We start from the raw sequence: 20,875 nt of genomic DNA on the forward strand, positions 1-20,875 counted from the left end.
TTCTAGGCCGGCCTAGAATAGAATTCCATTCTGGGCCAGCCCGATTCTGAATCGGGCCAGATTCCGCTTTGGGCCTCGACATATATGTCAATAACAATATCATGCATGTGTAATTGTCTTTCATTTTAATGTAAACTGTGTCAACACTTTAACTTTCCAACAGGAAGTACCAGTAGCAGTACCAGGGCATCACCAGCCAACACAGTACGAAGTGGGAGTGTAAACACCCGTCCTGCAGCCTCCAACATTTCTCTGGACGACATCACCTCTCAGCTGGAGAAAGCCTCCCTGAGCATGGACGAAGCCGCTCGCCAGACCTCTTCGTCTTCCTCCTCCTCCTCCTCCTCTTCTTACTCCTCCACCACGCTCCGGCGGCCCTCGTCTGAGTCGGCCGGGGGGGTTCAGCACCGGAGGACGGGTTCGGTGGGTGCCGTGAGCGAACAGGAAGCTCCGTCTCAAAGATCCAGTGTAAATTCAGCATGTGCCTCAGCGTCCAGCATGGACTCGCTGGACATCGATAAAGTGACGCCAGGAGGAGAGGGGGACGGCCAGAGCACGCAAGGACAAAACCAGACCAGCACAGAGGTATGAATTCTACATATAAGAACATACATACAGTACCCTAAGGTTATCATATTATCATAGCTATGAAGATATTCTGAGAATGTGTGTGTGAGCCACAAGGTGAAAAACATTTGGCTTCATGTGTTTGGGTAAGTAAAATATGTGTGAATCAGAGTTGGAGCTTCCATTCTGGCCTCCATCTGCCTCCATTTAGGGCTGTGCAATATGACCAAAATCACATATCACTACATAGGTAATTTAATATCTAGATATGATACATAAAACAATATAGTACATATACTATAAATTTAATGAATAAATGATATATATATATATAATGTCCACACGGAAAAGCCTATTTCTTATTACATTTTCAGTACAGTATATATTTGATTTTCTTGTTTTCATTCAAACCATGGTGTCAAATTTGAATTATTCATCTATCAAAATATAAAATGTGAAATTATAAAATATAAAGCAAAAAACACAATGAATAATAAAACAAATGTAGAAAAAAATCAATAGTAAATATATGAGTCCTACAGGTCTAATATAGATATTGGTTTAAATATTTATTACATAATAAAATTAGTACTATGTAATAATTAATGCATGTTCTTAATATAAGTATAAAAAAAATGTACCCAATGCTAAAAAAAAATCCAAACTTTTGTGGGAAAATACATTGATTCATCTTTCATTATATGTCGCTTTTTCATTCCTAAGTCTTAAAGTGTCTCCAAAAGTAACTTATGTGGAAATGATTTTATTCGGACTGATTCATCTGCCCCAAATGCATGTGTTCACCTGTGAATTTATTGACGTTTATATAAAACCATTTGTCAGTTTATTATCATTGAAGATAACCATATGAAATGTTTTTCCACCAATCAGGATACAACATGAATCCAAACCAGCTGAAGTTGATTTGTTAGTCATTTTACTTCTTGCTGTTCACACTGATGTAGGCTAATAAAAATAATGTTAATTCATGAAGAAAGTGAAAATATTAAAGAGTAATAAGCAATTCAGGGCTATTTATTTAAATGTGAAAATTGTCCTTCAGTGTATGTTTGGAAAATTTTGGCCCTTAGAAAAATCTAGTTGTTTCCCTCCTGAGTCTGGTAATAAAGATGATGATGATGATGTGATGCAGAGTGATTTGCAACACAATTAAATTTAAAAAATAATAATATTGGATATTTTTATATGTTATATATCCTCCTGAGACCCAGCAATGCATTCTGGCCTCTGTAGGGGACAAGAGTTTTACACTTTTAATGAGAAAAAAAAAAAAAAAAGCTGTCCGCTGCAAAGGACATTCCATAAAAATTTTTAAAAATGCATCTGAAAAAACTGTTGCATTGTGCTTTTTCCAATAAAGGCAATTATTTATTGTAAAAAAAAAAAAAAAAAAAAAATCAAAACTTGTTCTTTCCTGGGTCTCAGGAGGATATTTTCACATTGTACAGCCCTACCTCCATGTTGCTCAGATTGCATGTTTAACCTTGCAGCATGAAATAAATGCATGCCTAATGTTTATGGAGATTCAATCCACAATACAGTGTATTGTGCATTGGTTGGTCTGTTAATGAATACATTGTAATCTTCCAATAGGCTCCCATGTGTGACTTGGATTACAATGTTAACATTACTTTGACTGAATACCTTTTTTTCCTACTGACCGAGCTTCCTAACAAATGCAAATCCCCTTGAACTTTCTTCGGAGGGGAGTTTAACCTGGTTCAGTTTTTCATTATACTGTGCAAACACACCCCCCACCACCACCCCTACCTGCATGTGTTTACCTTATCTGTGTTTGCATCCTTTTCCTATATCGGTCGTCTTTATCCACACACACCTTGCCTGCACCTCCAGCATGTCACACTGCGACGGGCCAATGGTAAGACAGCCAGACGGCAGCTTGAATTCACCTCACGAGAAGGTGAAGTGGATCGAGCCACTGTAAGTGCATGTGTGTGTGCATGCGTGTTGGCGTTTGTACGTGTGAAAGTGTTCTGAATGGGGTATGTTTGTGGAAGTAGCTGTAGACTATAGCCAAATGGAATTCCAGAATGTACAGCACACTTGATAATCACGCTCTGATCTTTTCTGTTTATATCTCCTCACAATCACTGCTTCTTTACCCACAGCTGCAGCTAATGACAACCACAACTTCTGAATCTGAATCGCTCCGTTTAAGGAGTTTTCTCTCGCTTCCACGCTTCTTTATACCAAAAGATCAAAACACCTGCAATTAATAAGCCTCTGAGAATCACCTGGCACTGACTTCTCCTTATTGTGTCTTTTCCTCTGCTCTTCTTTTATCTCCTCTCCCCTCTTCACCCAAGCACTCCTATCTGGACCGAGAAACCTCGCTCATTCTGAAAAGCATAGCTGGAAAGCCTTCTCACCTCCTGACCAAGGTGACTCCCTCATACACTTGTCTCTTTGGTTTTTACTCTCATATGTGTGTGCTGCTTTTCTATCTGCTTTGCATGTCTCAGAGTGGAAAAATCCATTGTCCCAACAGGGCGCAGTTTTTCCAACAGTGAAAAACAGCTGCTGGCAATTAGGCCTGCTCATTTATTTTCTTAATTAAAAAAAGACTGAGATAATAGTTTGTGAGCCAACAAGCGATACTCTTCCCTCTGCTACCACTGATACTATTTCAGCGACACGTCAGAAGGAGCCCTCTGCTTTCTGTCATAGATATATACATGGGCAAAAGGAATAGATATCCTTTTTAAACATGTAGTTTCATCTTTTTTTCAAGTGTCATGTGACCAAAAAGTACATGTACATATATAGTACTGTGCAAAAGTCTTAGGCCACCTTTGGCTTTGTTTTTACAGGTTTGAAATGAGCATACATATTTATTTTCATTCTGTTTTCTTCACAAATGACAAGAAAATACAGGAAATATCTACACAGTTTTAAAGCACACACAAAAAAAAATGAACTATAAACTATTTAGTGTGACCCCTGACCCCATGACAAGAAGCAGCAACAAGACTAGAACCATCTGACATGTGTTGAATGAAACCTGGTATAAAACATCAGAAAATTAATGCAATAATTAATGCCATAAATCTCATATTGTCTGACCACGGTTAAAGACATGTTAAGTTCAAAGGGAAGCCACATTAAATACTATCATTTTGGTTTATAGAAGCTATTTCTTTCCTGAAACTTTTGTTGTACATACTTCACATTTGTCAGATTGGGTTTTAGTAGAAAGACTGAGAATTGTATATTTGTAGTCAATATAACTTTACTAAACCAACAAACCTAATGTTTGTCACTGACTTTTGCACAGTACTGTACATAATATATTTTACACAGTTAAGAAGAGCCACCATATTTAAAAATACAGCCTTTTAATATTGAATTGAAATAAGATCATTTTTGGAGCCTATGTTATATGAAGGACAGAACCCACTTTTTTCCATGTTCAAAGTAAAAAACTGTTGCATGTTGAAATGGGATCTAACTTTGGGAAAAAGTATAAACAGTGGTCAGTGCCTAGAGACAAATACTTTTTCAGTCCCATTTGCACATATGATGTTTTTGAATTTAAAACCCAATTTTACAAGTCAAGAAAAGAGCAGTTTCTAACGCCAAAATGTCTGCTCCTCTGGCACATTTTACCTCATTTTTAGAAGGCAAGGCAGGTTTATTTATACTGCACAATTCATGTACAAGACAATTCAAAGTGGTTACATAAAACATTAAAAGCATTACAGCAGGGAAGCAATAAAAAGTATAGACATGAGGGAAAAAAAAGAAAAAAGAGATAAATAGATAAAAACAGATAAAACGGATACCAAGGTGAGACCAAGGTGACAAAGTATTGAAAAGAGGTGAAAATTACTCCATGTCTGGTCATGTTGATGTTGTAGAGACATCTACAACAACTCTGGTCAGATTGTGGACAGAGATGATTATCATATTATCTCTGTGACTCTCAGGTGTGTAGTTTTTTATATATATACATATTTTCACAGTCTCATACTTCAGCAGTTGATCCATAAACTGGGACTTTTTTGACTTGTAAAATCATCTTTTAAATTGATAAATGCCGTTTGTGTAACAGGATCAAAAAAGAACTTCTCACAATTGAGTGTAATGTAATTTCTTTTTCCAAAAATAAGATCCAATAAGGTACAATAGAAGGTGCAAGGCTAATTCAATAGCTTAAAAGAATCTAAGGGGATTTTTCCTATGTTTTGTGCACTGATTGTTTTTCCTACCATGTAAGTCATCATGCTGCATGTGGCCTTTTGTCTCTTTATTTACTTTTTTTTTTTTTTTACCTTTTTCTCCATGTCGCTGGCTGTTGATTTGCACTTCAAGAGACACAAGTTTAACATTTTCTTTTTATTGTTTCTTTTTTAAGAACATGTAGCAGATATGGACATACAGAAGGAAAAAAAAATAAATTAAAGAAATACAAACCTCAAAAGAAAAAGAACATAGTGAATTGCCATGTCTCTACAGACAAGGTGAACATTTTTATATAAAGGGCTGCATGCAATTTGTATAGATGACTGTCCAATATGTGTGTTTAACTGAAGAGTAGTTTATACATGAACCTACTGTGCTCCCACACAGTGCATCTTTATCCATGACGTGTTTGTCGTCCTATCACTATTACTCTAACTTCTCAGCCTCCCATCACTCTGTTTTACTGTAAACCTCTTGGCAGCAGTCAGCTTTCCCAGCACTTTTATTGCTTTCAGCCTTTGGCTCCAGTGTAAAGCTTATGCCGATCAGATGTGTACAGATTTGTGGCTGTTACTGATTGTGATTTATCCTACCATCAATACGTGAGACGCAGCCAAGAGCAAAACAAGGGATTCCAAGAGAGGTAAATGGTGAAGGCCTGGGTTTCTTAAACCCTCTCAGGATGTAATAACCCAAGAGCTTTAGCTGAGTATGAAGAAAACCACAAATGATGCTAATGTTGAGGAGTTTTTTGTGACTGGAAACTATTTTTAAAGACAAGATATCCTGTATTTGGCTTGGAATTAAAGGTTTCTCTCTTTGTATTGTAATACAATGAATGCCAACAGTGAAGCACACTGGCTAATCATTGCTGGCTAAATCTATCCACACATATTCCCTCTGCCAAAATCTAGCAGAGGGGTAGTTGGATCATTTTTGTCTCTTTGTATTGCAAAGAGAAAAATCTGAATTAATTCAGTGTTTTAAGGCTATTGGTTTCTGGCATACAGGCCGTCTGTGTGTGCAACATTTGTGTGGTGTCAGGAAGTGGAGACAGCCTACGGCGTACAGGCTGTGACTGAGTTTATGTGTTAGTGTTACACTTTCTGTAAAGGATAAGAGAAGGGGGAGTCAAAAATACTCATGCTCTCCTCGCCCGCAAATCAGAATATTGAATGAGCGCGGGATGTTTGGGAACAGGCTTGTAGAGAGAGAGAGAGAGAGAGAGAGAGAGTGGAAAGACATCAAAGAAAGAGGATGCCAGGATTTTTTTTTTTTCCATGCAGGCAGAGGTGCCTTTTAAAATTGGCTCTGGTGTGGCTGGGTGTGAAAGTGGAAGAGAAAAACGCCTCTGGAATAGGAATCAGGCTGATGTCGGATAAAAAAACGGGGTGTAGGTGTCATATAGAAGAGGAATAATCGAGATATGGAAGGCTTACGCTGACAGTTATGGATCTAAACCCTCAGTGTGGCTCAGATTGACTGTGCACGACCCCCATGACCTCGTCTCTCACCGTTTTCTCTCTGGCACTTGACGACTAAAAGCCACTATGTGTTGGCCAAACAGAGTGTCAGACTATCGCATTAACGTGTGTGCGTCCCAGAGCTGGTCATGTGGAAAAGGTAGTCTAGGTCAAGGAGGGGGTTTTCTCAATATAAGAGGCTTGGGAGGGGTGGCTTTTAATGCCCTTCACCTCTGTTTTCTTTAAGGAACATGCACTCATGACTTCAAATATTCAGCACCTCAGCTTCCCATTCACCCAAATTCCACTCTGTCCTTGTCACTGTAGTTTAGCTCTGAGGCCACTTTCGGTCACGGTCACCCCCCACCCTTGTCCTGATTTGCTAAAGGGAGTCGGGTCTTGCAAACGGGGCTCACTGGTTGGTTCACCCATTTCTCTACTATTTTTGTGGGGATTATCTTCTATCGATTGGGCACGCTCCCAGACCCCTGCATCTGGTATAAAAGCGAGAGAGGAGGAGGAGAGTGATGGAGAGGGGTAGAGCGCATGAAGGAAGCAGGAAGAGATGGTGGGAGGAGGGTGGAAGGGGGAGGGGCATTGTCGTTCCTACTGTTTCACTTGGGCTTTTAGACAAGTTGTCCTCATCTCAGGCGCACATGTGTGCATGTCAGTGAACCTGCACAGCTCAGCGTGACTGTTGGCTTCTTTGAGGGATTGAGGATGTGGAAGCATGGCAACATTTTTTTTTACCCCATGAAGATCAGAAGATGATTGTGGAATAACTTTTTGCAACCAAAGGATAGAGGTTTTTTAAGTTAGGAATGAAAAGACAGTTGAGGAGGAAAATTGTTTTTACTCTTTATGGACGTGTCAGGACATATATAAAGCATTTTCTTCTGAATTCTGAGTACGATATTTTGTAGGAGATCCTTGATTCTTTGAGTTGAGACGCTTTTTGAACTGATTCCACTTTCATCCGCAGCCTCTCGCCCTTCGGGGATCTTCTGCCATTGTTTTCCTTCTGCTGTGTAGCAAGATCAAAGGGAACCACTGCAGCTCCATATGAATCCAATATAGAACCATAGGCAGCAAATGGAACGCCATATTTGAGGACCACTGTCACATTTGCGGTGATTTTGCATCGCAGTGTTTTATTTGTGTTTGTTTCAAAAATCCAAAAAAAATTGCACACAAGTAATAAAACACACCCACTTAACACACGTGGGGTCAAATTAACCTGGGAATGGAGGTGATGGCATCTTGCTGGAGGGGCCAGGTAAGCATCCAAAGAGGGGAAATAGATTTCACATGACACCACGAAACATCACGCCTGAGGCTCATGCATTTAAACGGACTGGAAGGCTGCTAACTATTTAATGAAGTAGTATGTATGATGTCTTATTCCTGTCAGAGGATTAAAGAAAGACAGGGCTAAAGAAGATGAGGCAAGGCTATGAAATCAAACCCTTTTTTTGTGTTTTTTTTTTCCGTCGCATTCTTGTTTGCAGTTGCAGTTTGTGATCAGTTGCATGACAACGACATTGACAACGTTTCTATTTGTCCATCTAGGAGGAGCAGGCGGCTAAGCTGAAGGCGGAAAAGATTCGAGTCGCCTTGGAAAAAATCAAAGAGGCACAGGTCAAAAAGGTACAGCCACCTATTTGTTCAAACTCACTGACTCCATTTGGTTTGTCTTTGGGAAACGCTTTTATGACTCATGTTGTAATTGCTGTCTCGTCATAGTCGCTGCATGCTGCATTTCTTTGTGAACTTCATTCACAGCGAGGCAGTGAAGCGCAGAGAAAATAGGTCATTGCGGTGTTTGATTATGTGTGAGTATCTGCTTGGGAGGGAGCAAGACAGCAAAAAAAAAAAAAAGACAGGCTTGAGATAAAGACAATACTGAGTTACGCAAAATCCAACCAGACAACTACTGCTTTTTGGTGCCTTGCTCCATTGAAACCATGGCGTGTTCTCCATTGGGAAGTCGGTTGAGGATTCCATAGACGGGCCATTTTCACCAGTGTCTGTCTGTGAATGAGCCCAGTGCCATTTGACAGAATGCTATCCTTTTACGCATAGTGAAAGGATCAGAGCGACTAGTGTTTTGACACACAGGGACTTAAGTCAGCAAGTGAATACAATATGACAAGATAAAGTGTATTGGTACAGCCTGTGCTTTTAAAAGAAAACCTTCACTGATGCACTACAGCGCTCTGGGTGCTAAATTATTAGTGTTTTGGCTGTCGGCATTCTACACAGTCAACAGTGTCATCCAGTGTATTTTAATTAAGACAATAAAGCAGCTTCATTAGACAGAGATTTAGTGTTTTTTTAAGACTCAAGCAATAGCAATCGGATTTCTTGGTTTTTATGTTTTTCTTCCAGACTACTGGGGGATTTTTGGGGTCTCCTGTGAGAAATGTAGGTCAGACTCCCCATGTCTGAGATTCACAGGTCCTCCTTCTGCATCCCCATTCGTCGAGGTTTCCGTTCAATCAACTGCACGCGCATTCTGATTGGCTGTCAGGGTCTGGGTGGGAGGGGATAAACAGGAGGTCACGAAATTGAGAGCTTTATACGGTTTCACACCAGGACATGTTTAAGCTGGATTTGGCACGTGTGGGTTTGTCACGTTCAGCTCTGCTTGTTGTGGAGGATGTAAACTTTAGTGTGATTATTAGGTATTAGTGGTAAGTGGCTCTGTATGTCGGATTTTGACTGAAGTAACATCATAAATAGGTCAATGAGTTTAGGGAAAACAATTAAAAGCACATGATGCAAATTCTGTAACTTGAAGAAAATATGTGTATGTACGTTAAAGGATGCCAGAAAAGGCCTTTAAAGAAATTTCTTAGTTTTTGGGGTGTAATTTTTTCAGTTATACTTCCATAAAAGTGATAAGAGATGATATTTAGTAATAGGTTGGGTAGGTAGTTAAAGTAGTTTTGAGAGCTTCATGACAACAGCAGCCTGTCAAAACAAGAAGTTAGACAGTTTGTCAACTTTTCCTTCAGTATTTCTGGCAAAGATAAATATAATGGATACCAGAGACTAAAACAGTCCAGCAGATGAACACATTATTGCAGACCTGAAACATTTCCACAAATAGATCGAAGTCATATTTAATAATCTTTTTTTTTTTTTTTTTTAAGGGTAAATATGGAAGCATTTATTTGCCCTTAAAAGATGGAATTTACATCAAGATAAGGAAGTAAAAGTGTCAAATTTTCACATTTTTACCTCTGCCAAGGATGTTAAACTTTCATTACTGCGAGCGTTTTTTGGTTTGTTGGCAGAGTTACACAAAAACTACACTCATCTTCACGAAACTAGTGGAAAAGTCAGGCATGGGTCTTCATAGCAGATCCATATGAGTGACACTTCCTCCTTTTTCCACTTTCAGTTCAGAGTCCAGACCTCGTTTCTATATGAAATTTGTTATCTTTTAACCATTGTTTTTTTTTTTTTTTAACAAATAATGCAAACAATAATGACACTGAACAATACAGAACTGTGCATTATAGAAAAGAGGAAAAAAAAAAGAATCCCTACACAAAAATACAAAATAATCAAAGTATTCCCCTCAAAGTATATTTAATAATCTTTCATTAAAACAGAAAATTCCTAAAAGCATATGCTGATAAATGTCACAAGCTGAAATGCGTTGGTTTAACTTTTATAAAGACGTTAAATATTTCAAATGTTTCTGCAGTTCTTGTCTATGCACATTGTAGGTCGTGCCAGATCCTTCAATTGAATTAATCACTTATAGTTGTTATTTAATAATAAAGACATGATCACCAACTTTGGTAGGACCATTGAAAAGCATCAGTTTGTTTGGCAGATGAAACATTCAGCAAAAAAAAGAAAGATACAAATAAATCATGCACTAAATGTGTGTGTTGCCAAGTGACTGAACCCTGTCTAGACGTTTAGAGTTTTATTGCGTAATGTACATAAAGGCTGTGTTTGTGCTTGTTTTGGTCGTTACTATTACTTAGCTAATTTTTCAACGTAATTCTTTTGCCTTGACCTTCCTCAATTGCTCTTTGTCTTCAGCTGGTGATCAGGGTCCACATGTCAGACGAGAGTTCAAAGACCATGATGGTGGATGAGAGGCAGACGGTCAGGCAGGTGCTGGACAGCCTGCTGGATAAGTCACACTGTGGTTACAGCCCTGACTGGTCTCTTGTGGAAACCATTACTGAGCTGCAGATGGGTAAGGGAGGAGCAGCACGTAGTTTACACCACACCTGAGTCAAATAAACATTGTTTATAGTTACTGTAGACTACACTTTTGCTCTATGGATGTTGTGTGTGTTGAACATGAAATATCACACTGGGCCAAACTAAACAGCAGAGAAACATACATTATAATCATCTGTGACCTAAGACTGGCTAAATGGTGCATGGTTAAAGGTTCTGCCCCTCCTAAAAAAAAAAAAAGAGAAACCCCTGAAGGGAGCAAATTATGTGCACATTTGCAGGTCAGCAAAAATACTGCACGTCTTGCATCTCATCTTCATTACTCCCTTTTTCCCTTTTTTCTCAGAGCGGATATTTGAAGATCATGAAAACCTGGTGGAGAATCTATTAAACTGGACCCGGGACAGCCACAATAAACTCATGTTCATTGAGCGCATTGAAAAATATGCTCTTTTCAAGAACCCCCAGGTGACTGTCCATGACTTTACCACACATATGCGTACATAGGAGAGTTAGGAGGTATCAATCATCTTCTCAATAACTTGTGCAGCTGCTCTGCACTCAGTGTGTAAATGCTGTAAGCGTATGCTATACACACAAGCACATTGTTTATGCATACTGAGTGTCTGCATGGTGCAGGGAACCAGAGTGAACAAGGGAGTGTGTTTGTGTAGGAGAGTTGGAAGTAGGTCAAAGCTTTAAAGAGAGTAAAGGTGAATAATTTATTGAACATAAGATGAGGTGAGACGTTACAACTCAACCCCCTCATCCTCTCTCTGTCCTCTATTCCACTTTACTCATATGCTCAATGATTTTCAGAACTATTTGTTGGGGCGGAAGGAGACATCAGAAATGGCAGACAGGAATAAAGAGGCTCTATTAGAGGTAAGATTAAGCACCAACTAGTACTGAGGATATTAACTGACTTATTCACTGCAAAAATCTAAATCTTATCAAGTGTATTTTTCTCTTGTCTTGTCAAAATATCTCATCACACTTAAAATAAGACATAATCACCTAAAGAGTAATTTTTCAGTGAGATAAAAATAACTTATTTTTACACAATAGATCTTGAAAAACTTATTTCAAGAAATCTTACCAAGACAATTTTCACTTGTTCCATTGGCAGATTTTTTTGCTTAATTCAAGATTTTTTTTTGCTAAATTCAAGCAAAAAAAATCTGCCAATGGAACAAGTGAAAATTATCTTTTCAAGATCTATTGTCGAAGAATAAGTTCTTATGTCTCTCTTAAAAGTTGCTCTTAAGTTGATTATGTCTTATTTTAAGTGTGATGAGATATTTTGACTCGAAATGAGAAAAATACACTTGGTAAGATTGTGATTTTTTTCCAGTGCATTTGGACACCTGTATGTGTTTATTGCACAGAGGACAGAATCTAATTGCATCCACAGAGAAAGCAAAAAAAATACACTTGGTAATATTTAGGTTTTTGCAGTGTTCACTTGCTTACCTCAACGGTTTTCTGTTCAGGAATGTTTCTGTGGTGGATCGGTGTCGGTGCCAGAGATCGAGGGTATCCTCTGGCTGAAAGAGGATGGGAAGAAGTCATGGAAGAAGCGTTACTTCCTCCTCAGAGCCTCAGGGATATATTATGTCCCCAAAGGCAAAGCCAAGGTTAGTGGGGTTTATGAATGTGCTGAGTTCACAGTCACTGAAGAAGGAGCACAGAAATGTATTATGAGAACCAGTCGTCTCATTGGTATTTCCTGTTTAGGCCCTGATCACTTTGAGCAAAACAGAAATAGCATGCGCTTTTTTGAACTGGGTGAATGTTTGCCCTGCACATGTTCTCTATACTTAGCTCTGTCATGCTCCAGATTCTTCACAGACAGCAGGACTTTTTGTACAGCCATCATGACACATCATCAGCATTAATTAGCTGCCATACTTGACACCTAACGTATTTATTATTTGTTTGTCTTGTAGAAATGAATGTAGAAATTACAGTGTTCAGAAACTTTCCTTTACTGCATTAGAGACATGTTCTTGTAATACACACAAGTAGTCATTGTGTAGTAAAATATATCTAGTTGGTGTGTTTTTATTACATATAATGTTTATGGATTCATTTGAATGCTAATTTGAATACTGTTGTGTAGTTTAATCTCTAGCAGTGCATCATAGTCTATCAGATCATCATATATTTGTAGTGTTCCTAAACTGTGAAAACCACAAATCTACAGAAAGTCAAATATACATTAGATTACACAATGCATTTTTCAATTAATCCAAGACTGTTTTTAAAGTGTTTGTTCAGCCTAAGAACCAGGAGAATCATCTCACCACATCAAGGACTGTTTTAGTTTTGTCACAGTTTGGAACTAGAAGCACTCGGAGAGCGCAGACCTCCGCCAAGGCTGATCAGTGGCCCCCCCCCGTGGGCCCCACTCACCCCCGATCACCACCAAAATTTAATCATTTCTTCCTTATCCCATTTCCAACAAATCCTGAAAATTTCATCCAAATCTGTCCATAACTTTTTGAGTTATGTTGCACACTAACGGACAGACAAACAAACAAACAAACAAACCCTGGCAAAAACATAACCTCCTTGGCGGAGGTAAATATGTAGTTTTAACTGGACAGGAAGGGGATGAACATTTATACTTGCTGTTATTGTAACTGTATTCACAATGTACACTGGTATGGGGTGACTCTAATATTTAGAGTGTTCTGTAAAGTTCCATAAAGAAATAGCTCTATATACAGCAGTGCTTTTCATTGTATTAGTTTTTGGGCATGGTAATGTAAGCAGACCTTCAGTTGAGGCTCTAGAACTGCAGTGATGAACATCAGAATTATATCCAGTTTGATGAGCAAGTGTAAAAAATACAAATGTCTCAAATTTGTTCTAAATGTTGCATAGTTATTCACTCCAAATACAGGTACAGAGCATCTTGTAGCAGTACTGACTTGGCCTGAGTTCTTGGGGCTTCTATACATTTAGTTAATCAGAGCTGCCATGTTCCCTCTGTTAAGGAAAGTAGTACATTTAAATAAGTTATAACCACTGGCATGTCTAAATCCACACAGGACCCTGTAGAGAAGTCTTTACTATTCTGGTACCACGCAGGATGCAGCTTTCCCGCTATGTGGTGATGATCGGGGATCATCAGCCGGCTTTGGTCCCTCTCTAAGTCACCCATGCATCGTTGCACTTTCCTCTGTCTCCTTCTCTGCAGGCGTCAAGGGATCTGGTGTGTTTCCTGCAGTTGGATCATGTTAACGTCTACTATGGCCAAGACTACCGCAGCAAATACAAGGCTCCTACTGACTACTGCCTGGCCCTGAAGGTGGAGCTCCCAATGTCATCTCATACTGGAAGGGCGAACGATGTGTCCTCTTTCTATAAAATTCTCTTAAAACCTCCGATTATTTCAGTTTAAAGAATTTATATTTAATATTCAGAAGTGTAATTATGTATAGAATTGAACAGCATGTAAAAATAGAACTGGTTTTATTTCAAGTAACATGTGTCCACATTTCTGGTAAGACAAGGTGATAATAATAATAAAGGTGGGAATAATATAGTTTTTTTCTTTGCAGCATCCACAAATCCAGAAGAAGTCGCAGTACATTAAGTACCTTTGCTGTGACGACGTCAGAACCCTGCACCAATGGGTGAATGGAATTCGTATTGCCAAGGTAAGGTTTCCACTGAAATGGTGTTTTTAGAAATTAAATACCACTGAACTATTCATATTAATTCTATGTTTTTATGTATGTTTGTGTAGTATGGGAAGCAGCTATATTTAAACTACCAGGAAGCCATGAAGAGGACAGAGGCAGCCTATGATTGGTCGTCTCTCTCTACCTCCAGCATCCGATCAGGCTCCAGCTCCGCGAGCATACCCGGTTAGTGTACATGATCATGACTTGTGTTAACATCCAGTGTGGGTATCTGTTGTAATCACCTTTAAAATGTCACGCAAACTAAGAAAAATTGATCTAAAGTATTTAATGTAGCAGATTTATTTTTCTGAAACATGCTCAAACAGAATGTATACTTATCTATGAATGGGACTAAAGAATATTTACTTAAAATATATACTAATATATGAGTATCTCGGGGATCTATATATGAGTAAAGCTAATGCTACTAAAGATGGAATTATGACAGGCTAATTAAAATGATTTTTTTTTGTCTTATCAGTTATAACTATCCGGTAAAATAAAATATTTGTATACCATATTTCAAACACAGGCTGTTCAAAGTGCTGTACATTAAAGACCATGACTGTATTTGTAAATGCATATTGTAATATAGTAGATGTTAGTCTCCAGTTACTGTATTTCCTCAAGTAAAAACCAATTCAAGTCAAGTTGTTTAACCCATAAAGAGCCAAACATCCACTGATGACCAAAATCAACTCCTTATCTAAACTGTTCAATACCTGCTGATCCACTTATCCTATAAATACATGCAAATAATTGGTGTAAAATGCAGTTTGTCATCTTTTCATGGTCATCAGATATGACCCATTTGGACGATCAGACGCTCCGTAGTGAATGTAGAAACACCGTCATCTTCTACAACATTGATTCACCAGTAAAACCCATGGAGTTGGATCAATGACAAGGGATGGAAACCCTTGGTTTATGTTCAGTTAATGGTGTATTTTACCGTAAAAGTCACTTTTTCTTCAGTTTTCTCTGTTTTTGATATATTAACCATCTACTTTAATTTGAGCTTTTATGAACATCTACATGATCTCAGTACATTAAATATAGGAAAATACCTCATTTTCACTTAAACATGCAAAATACTGAGCATAATATTATACCAAACGATGCTAAATCTCGTAAGAAAGGATAAATATAGAGAAAAAATCATTTGAGAACTGCCACAAAAGTAGCACTGGGTCTTTATGGGTTAAAAGTAGGATGTGTGGTGAAGACCATGAGTGTTGGTTAAACAAACAAGTGAAGGACAGAGAAATAATAAAGGTGTCTGTCGTACAATATGCATGTCTGTTAAGTTTAATGTATTGGAAGGTATTTCTACTTCAGTAACTTTTTAAACAGATGAATGGGTGCAGATTAGGGCTGCACGATATTGGACAAAACTGACATTGCAATTTTTTTTAACCCTGCGATATATATTGTGATGTGATGTATTACCTCTCATTGTGGCAACAGGTGCAAGACACTGTCGACACAGAACATGTGTTTTAATATCATCCTTCTTGTAATAATTTCAATAATTCTTTTCTTTTTGGCACCAAGACTAATTTTTTCTTGTTCGTTGCTCATTTTTCAACATTGTTACCAGCGACTCACTCCATGTTAGAAATTAGATGAGAACACATTGAGTTCATTTTCCTCCAATTTGACTATTGCGCACACATACATCGCCATGACGATGCTCAAACGCTATATTGTGCAGCTGAATCAAGGTTTCATTCTAAAATATGACCAATACTACTACTTATCAAACTAAAGGAATTAGAAATGCGTCTCTGCTTCTAATACATGCTTACTTGTTGAACTAAATAAAGGCCCGGGTCACTATTCAAGGAAATGCATACAACTGTGTCAGAAAGGCTTACTGTTATATGTGCTTTCAGAATCCCAATCCAATCACTCAGGCCATTCAGACAGCGGCGTGGACACAGGCTCCTCTCATGGCCGGTCCCAGAGTGTGGTGAGCTCCATTTTCTCCGAGGCCTGGAAGAGGGGGACCCAGATAGAAGAAAGCACCAAGGTACCACTTTGTCAAACAGAAAAACCATTGATAAAAACTGTTGAAATAGTTCTTTTCGCTGAGCTAACACACACTGTCCCCAGCAGATGAAAATGGAGGCTTCCAGAGGGGGCACCCTTCCACATGGTTCCCACAGCCACCGACATCACAGCCAGCATTCAGCCGACCACCCAGCTCTGACGCCCCCTCCTCACCCGCAGCCTCAGCCCGTTCCTCAACCGCAGCCCCACCAACAGCACCCACCACAGCCTCAGCACCCACCACAGCATCAGCACCCACCACAGCCTCAGCACCCACCACAGCCTCAGCACCCACCACAGCATCAGCACCCACCACAGCATCAGCACCCTCCATCTCAGCCCCAGACCCCAACCCCACCACAGCTCCACCAACTGCCTCCCCATCCACACCCGCCCCCTCTGCAGATTCCACAAACACCGCCTCCCCAGTCGCCCCAACACCCTCAGCCGCCACCACTGCCACAATCGCCACAGCAACAGCCGCAACAGCAGCCACTGACCATCAACAGCTACAACCACGTGCCACCGCCGCAACAACAGCCGGCTCCTCCGCCCCCTCCTCCTCCACCACCACCACCTCCTCCTCCACCCCCAGTCCAAAGTGTGTCACATCACACCCCAGCTCTGAACATGTACAAGTACAGCACCATCACCCGGCTGCAGAACCAGAACAACCACAAATTACCCAATCACCTTTTTGCAACAGCCCAACAGGTTCTACCCCCAGCTCCGACTCCTCCACCCGCTCAAGTCAAACCCAACGTCAATCACATCGCAGCAAGGACTAATGTGCCGCCTCCCCCTCCTCCTCCACCTCCCCCGCCTCCATCGGTGCCAACCCCTGGGTCCGCTATGGCAGTATTGAAGTTAGGCCCTCCCAGCCCGGCTGCTCCACCTGCCTTTATTCCTCCACCGCCAGCGCCCCCAGCTTCACAGACCAATGGGATAGCATTTCCTCCTCCACCTCCTCCTCCCCCTCCACCCCCTTTTGTTCCAGCTCCCATGAGCCAGCCTGTATATCACAATGGGCTGAAGGCGGCACTGAAGGAGCGGTTTCCCAGCCCTCCACGGGACCTGCTGTCTCCAAATGGAGATCTTGAGGAGTCACCACCCCCTGCCCCAGCTCCACCACACCCACCTCCTCCACCTCCACCTCCGCCACCTCCCCCTCCACCTCCTCAGCAATTCCCAGTGCCAGCTCAGTTCCCTCCTCCTCCTGCTCCCCCACCAGCTAAACCAAAAACCTTCACCCCAGGCTTTGTCCCCCATACTGCTCTCAAACCAGTGTCTCCCGTCTCCCCATTCCCGCCTGCCCCGCCTCCAGTTGCTCTGAGTGGCCCGACTCCGCCACCACCTCCACCTCCTCCTCCGCCTGCACCTCTTAAGAAACAGTTCAGCCTCCAGGCAGGCCACATCTCCAGTCAGCCCCCTCCCACTCTGCCCAAGCAGCACAGCCTGTCTAAGCCTCCTCCCATTTCCACAGGAGCTGCTTCAACCACTTCTTTGGTGAAACAAATAGCAAGTCAGTTTCCAGGAGCTTCATCTCAAGTAGCTAATCACACTGAGAGCCCCAAAGCCCCTCTGTCCCCACCTGCAGTCAAGACCAAACCCAAATGGCAGCCGGGTGGCCAGCAACTGCAGTCTCCCGAGTTCCCTCCTCCGCCCCCAGACAACAATGGCGGCTTCCCTGCCCCACCTCCTCCTCCCCCGCCACCTCCAGCCCCAGTAACAGGCCCAACCCCACCTCCACCTCCCCTCCCTCCTGGAAACCTGGGCTCCCCCTTGAGAAGGTCACCCTCTGGTTCCTCTGGTGTAGGTGGCAAGAAACCTCCTCCTACCCCTCAGAGGAACTCCAGCATCAAGGCCAATGCCTCACCCTCTTACCAGGAGTCCAGGAGGAATCTCCTCAGCAAGTTTGCACCTCAAAACAACACCCCTCCTTCATCCCCATGTCCCATGTCATCCCCCTCCAAGGACCCTGCAGCTGGACCTCCTGCGCCCCCTAAACCAGGCAAGCTTAACCTAGCCAACCTTCCATTGGCACTTCAAGCTAAAGTGAGCCAGGCAAAGCAATCCAGTGGTGACTTCCCCTCCCCTCCACCTGAGTGCGCCTATTTTCCTCCTCCTCCCCCTGTTTCTGAGCTTTTTCCTCCTCCCCCACCTCCTGGTGGTGATGCCCACAGTGGTGCACCTCGGGTGGCTGTGGTAAACCCTCAGCCGCAGGCTCCTCCTCCTCCTCCACCTGTTTCCCTTGTCAGCAACTCCTCCTGGGGAAAGGGCTCACTAAAGAAGACTGGTCCACCCACACTGATGCGGCAAAACACCACACCTGAACCCCCTCCGCTCTCACCACCACCACAGCTCCCTCCACCTACGTCCCCAAAAGGCAGCTCAGGCCAGCCCAACTTCCTGGAGGATCTCCACCGGACTCTCAAGCGAAAATCAGTGGGTCGCCAGGGTTCTCTCAGCAACTCTGGCCTCTCAGGCAAATTGGACCCTGCAGGGACTATGGACGACATGGCACTGCCTCCTCCGCCCCCTGAGCTGCTCCTGGACCAGGGAAATCACACCAATGGAGGGAATGGTGGCTACATGTCTGGAAACATCTCAGGCTATGCAACACTGCGACGAGGACCCCCACCTGCACCGCCGAAACGGGGGGACGGCACCAAACTTACTGGAGAGTGTTGAAACTGGAGATAGGGACACAATGAAGGTGGACAAATGAAAGAATATATGGAAGTGAACATTCGTTAGCAACTTGGGAGCAACTTCCTTCTGCCCTTTTGGGATTACAGTGACGAACAGATAACTGTATATACTAAAGCCAAATCAGACCATGGCCAGTTAATGTTTGCAATATGTTGCATCTTTTAAACATGCTTGGTGTTCTGGATCAATGGGCTTTAAATAAAACTGGAGCAGGTAAGTTTGATCCCACAGAAAAGCAAAATCTCCTTCTCTGTGATGGTCTAAACTCTCTAGAGTGAGCATGAACCTCATACATCCAGTGCTCCAAGCAGATTTAAATTAATTGTGTAAATATTACTGGATCCAGGTCTGAACCAAGCTATGTATCCGCTTCTTGCCATAAGTTTGTGCCACGTACTGGAGATGAAAAAAAAGGAAACACATCAGGATCTTTCTGCTTTGGTACTGCATGAACATCATGTTACAACAAGCTGTAAAACATGAAGCTGTTCCGGTGTGTGTGCATGTGTGAGAGAGATGCTGCGACATACATACATGCATGCATGTATGATGATGATACAGTGGTGAAGTAGTAAACCGTTAGAGATGGTCTTTGTGGAGATTGTTAGTTTTACTTTTTTTTTTTTTTCTTCTTTTTTTTTTTATAAAATTATTTAATGATTGATAAATAAGGATTTTTTAATGATTCTGTCTTTTAATAGCTGGTCAGCAAAGTCTAGAGAGGAACAAAAACATTAGGGCACAATGGAATGTATATGGAAGACATTATTAATTATATACATGAAGGCAAAGATCCAGGAAAATAATAGTCAAATTTGCTAAAATCTGATAGTTTTTCTATACCGTCTGATCATTTTGAAATCAGGAGGAAGCCTTATACCCAAAGTTTTGCACAAAGCAGAGAGGAAATTCTTCCAAAAGACTTGTCCAAGTCTGGACTGTGCAACTGGAAAAAAAAATTATTTGTTGTTTTTATTTAATGCAAAGCTTGTAATGGATGTCTGTTAATGGAGCGAGGCCTGTTCTGGTGTATCTTCGTGGACTGTGTGAGTTCCCTGTGTGTTGGCTTGATCTTGGACCTGATATCCTTCAGTTTGTATCTGTACAGTTGCAGCTGCTACTCCCTTACTGTTGGTCCCCGCCGCCTTTAAAAGTCACATGGTATCCAGGAAATAAATGTACAGATTGGACAAGGTGACCCCCCGTTGATAAGGATACATTTGTCTGGTTAATATACAGAGCATTACATCATGTAATCAATAACAGAACACGTTAGACTGAATGTTGCTGTTATGTGTTCTCATATCTTGTTTCTTCATGGTGCCTGCAATGAAGGGTTTTAGTTTTCATAAGCGACTGCCTTCGTTTTTTTTGGGTGCTAGCTCATTGTCGACATGTCCTCGTGTGTCAGGATGACATATTGATAAAGTTTCAGATCAGCCCTGGTGTGGAAATGTTTGCTGTGAAGGTGGAATCCAGAGGAGTTCATAAAATCAGTCGATCGCAGAAAAAAGTCTGCTGGATTTCATGCTCTTCCTTAGTCTCTGTGGTGTGTTGCCACTTGAAGGCAGTGTACCGTTTTCATATAGCTAAATATCATTATCCTTAACCGGATGTTTGCTACAGTACAGTATGTAAGTTATTGATGTGCTGTTGTGAACATGTGGGGCCAAATGAAATGAAGAAAAATGGTTGCAGGTAGAGTTAATGTGTCCTCTTGCATATAAACTGAAAATCACAATATAAATGTTCAAACCAGACCCAAGACTGTGTCAGAGTGATTATTTGTTTAAATAAAGAGATAACGTAAGGAAGAAAACCAAATGTAATCCACTTAATATCCTCTTGAGACCCAGGAAAGTAAAAGTTTTGGCTTTTTTACATTAAACAATTGTCTTGATTGGAAACTGCATAATGCAACAGTTTTTTCCAGATACATTTTTAAAATTGTTA

The 20,875-nt window shown here is 41.1% G+C and overlaps 1 protein-coding gene across 4 annotated transcripts in view; it reads left to right on the forward strand.

Moving 5' to 3' along the window:
• The window catches only part of raph1b (Ras association (RalGDS/AF-6) and pleckstrin homology domains 1b), a 71,369-nt gene extending 50,687 nt beyond the window's left edge, over nt 1–20,682 (forward strand). Inside the window, exons 6-18 of one of the 4 annotated variants that reach the window (XM_030151884.1) lie at nt 164–585; nt 2,443–2,529; nt 2,916–2,990; nt 7,824–7,901; nt 10,317–10,476; nt 10,810–10,931; nt 11,283–11,348; nt 11,957–12,100; nt 13,669–13,779; nt 14,033–14,131; nt 14,221–14,341; nt 16,054–16,190; nt 16,277–20,682. In XM_030151884.1, the coding sequence (XP_030007744.1) occupies nt 164–585; nt 2,443–2,529; nt 2,916–2,990; nt 7,824–7,901; nt 10,317–10,476; nt 10,810–10,931; nt 11,283–11,348; nt 11,957–12,100; nt 13,669–13,779; nt 14,033–14,131; nt 14,221–14,341; nt 16,054–16,190; nt 16,277–18,901 (4,247 nt within the window). In that variant the 3' untranslated portion in view covers nt 18,902–20,682. Of the gene's footprint in view, nt 1–163; nt 586–2,442; nt 2,530–2,915; nt 2,991–6,810; nt 7,531–7,823; nt 7,902–10,316; nt 10,477–10,809; nt 10,932–11,282; nt 11,349–11,956; nt 12,101–13,668; nt 13,780–14,032; nt 14,132–14,220; nt 14,342–16,053; nt 16,191–16,276 lie in introns of those variants that run through there. The other 3 variants (XM_030151894.1, XM_030151903.1, XM_030151911.1) reach the window with 3 other exon arrangements.
• Nucleotides 20,683–20,875: the final 193 nt, after the last annotated feature.

Source organism: Sphaeramia orbicularis, chromosome 2 (genome assembly GCF_902148855.1).
Source record: "Sphaeramia orbicularis chromosome 2, fSphaOr1.1, whole genome shotgun sequence".
Classification (NCBI taxonomy): Eukaryota; Metazoa; Chordata; class Actinopteri; order Kurtiformes; family Apogonidae; genus Sphaeramia; species Sphaeramia orbicularis.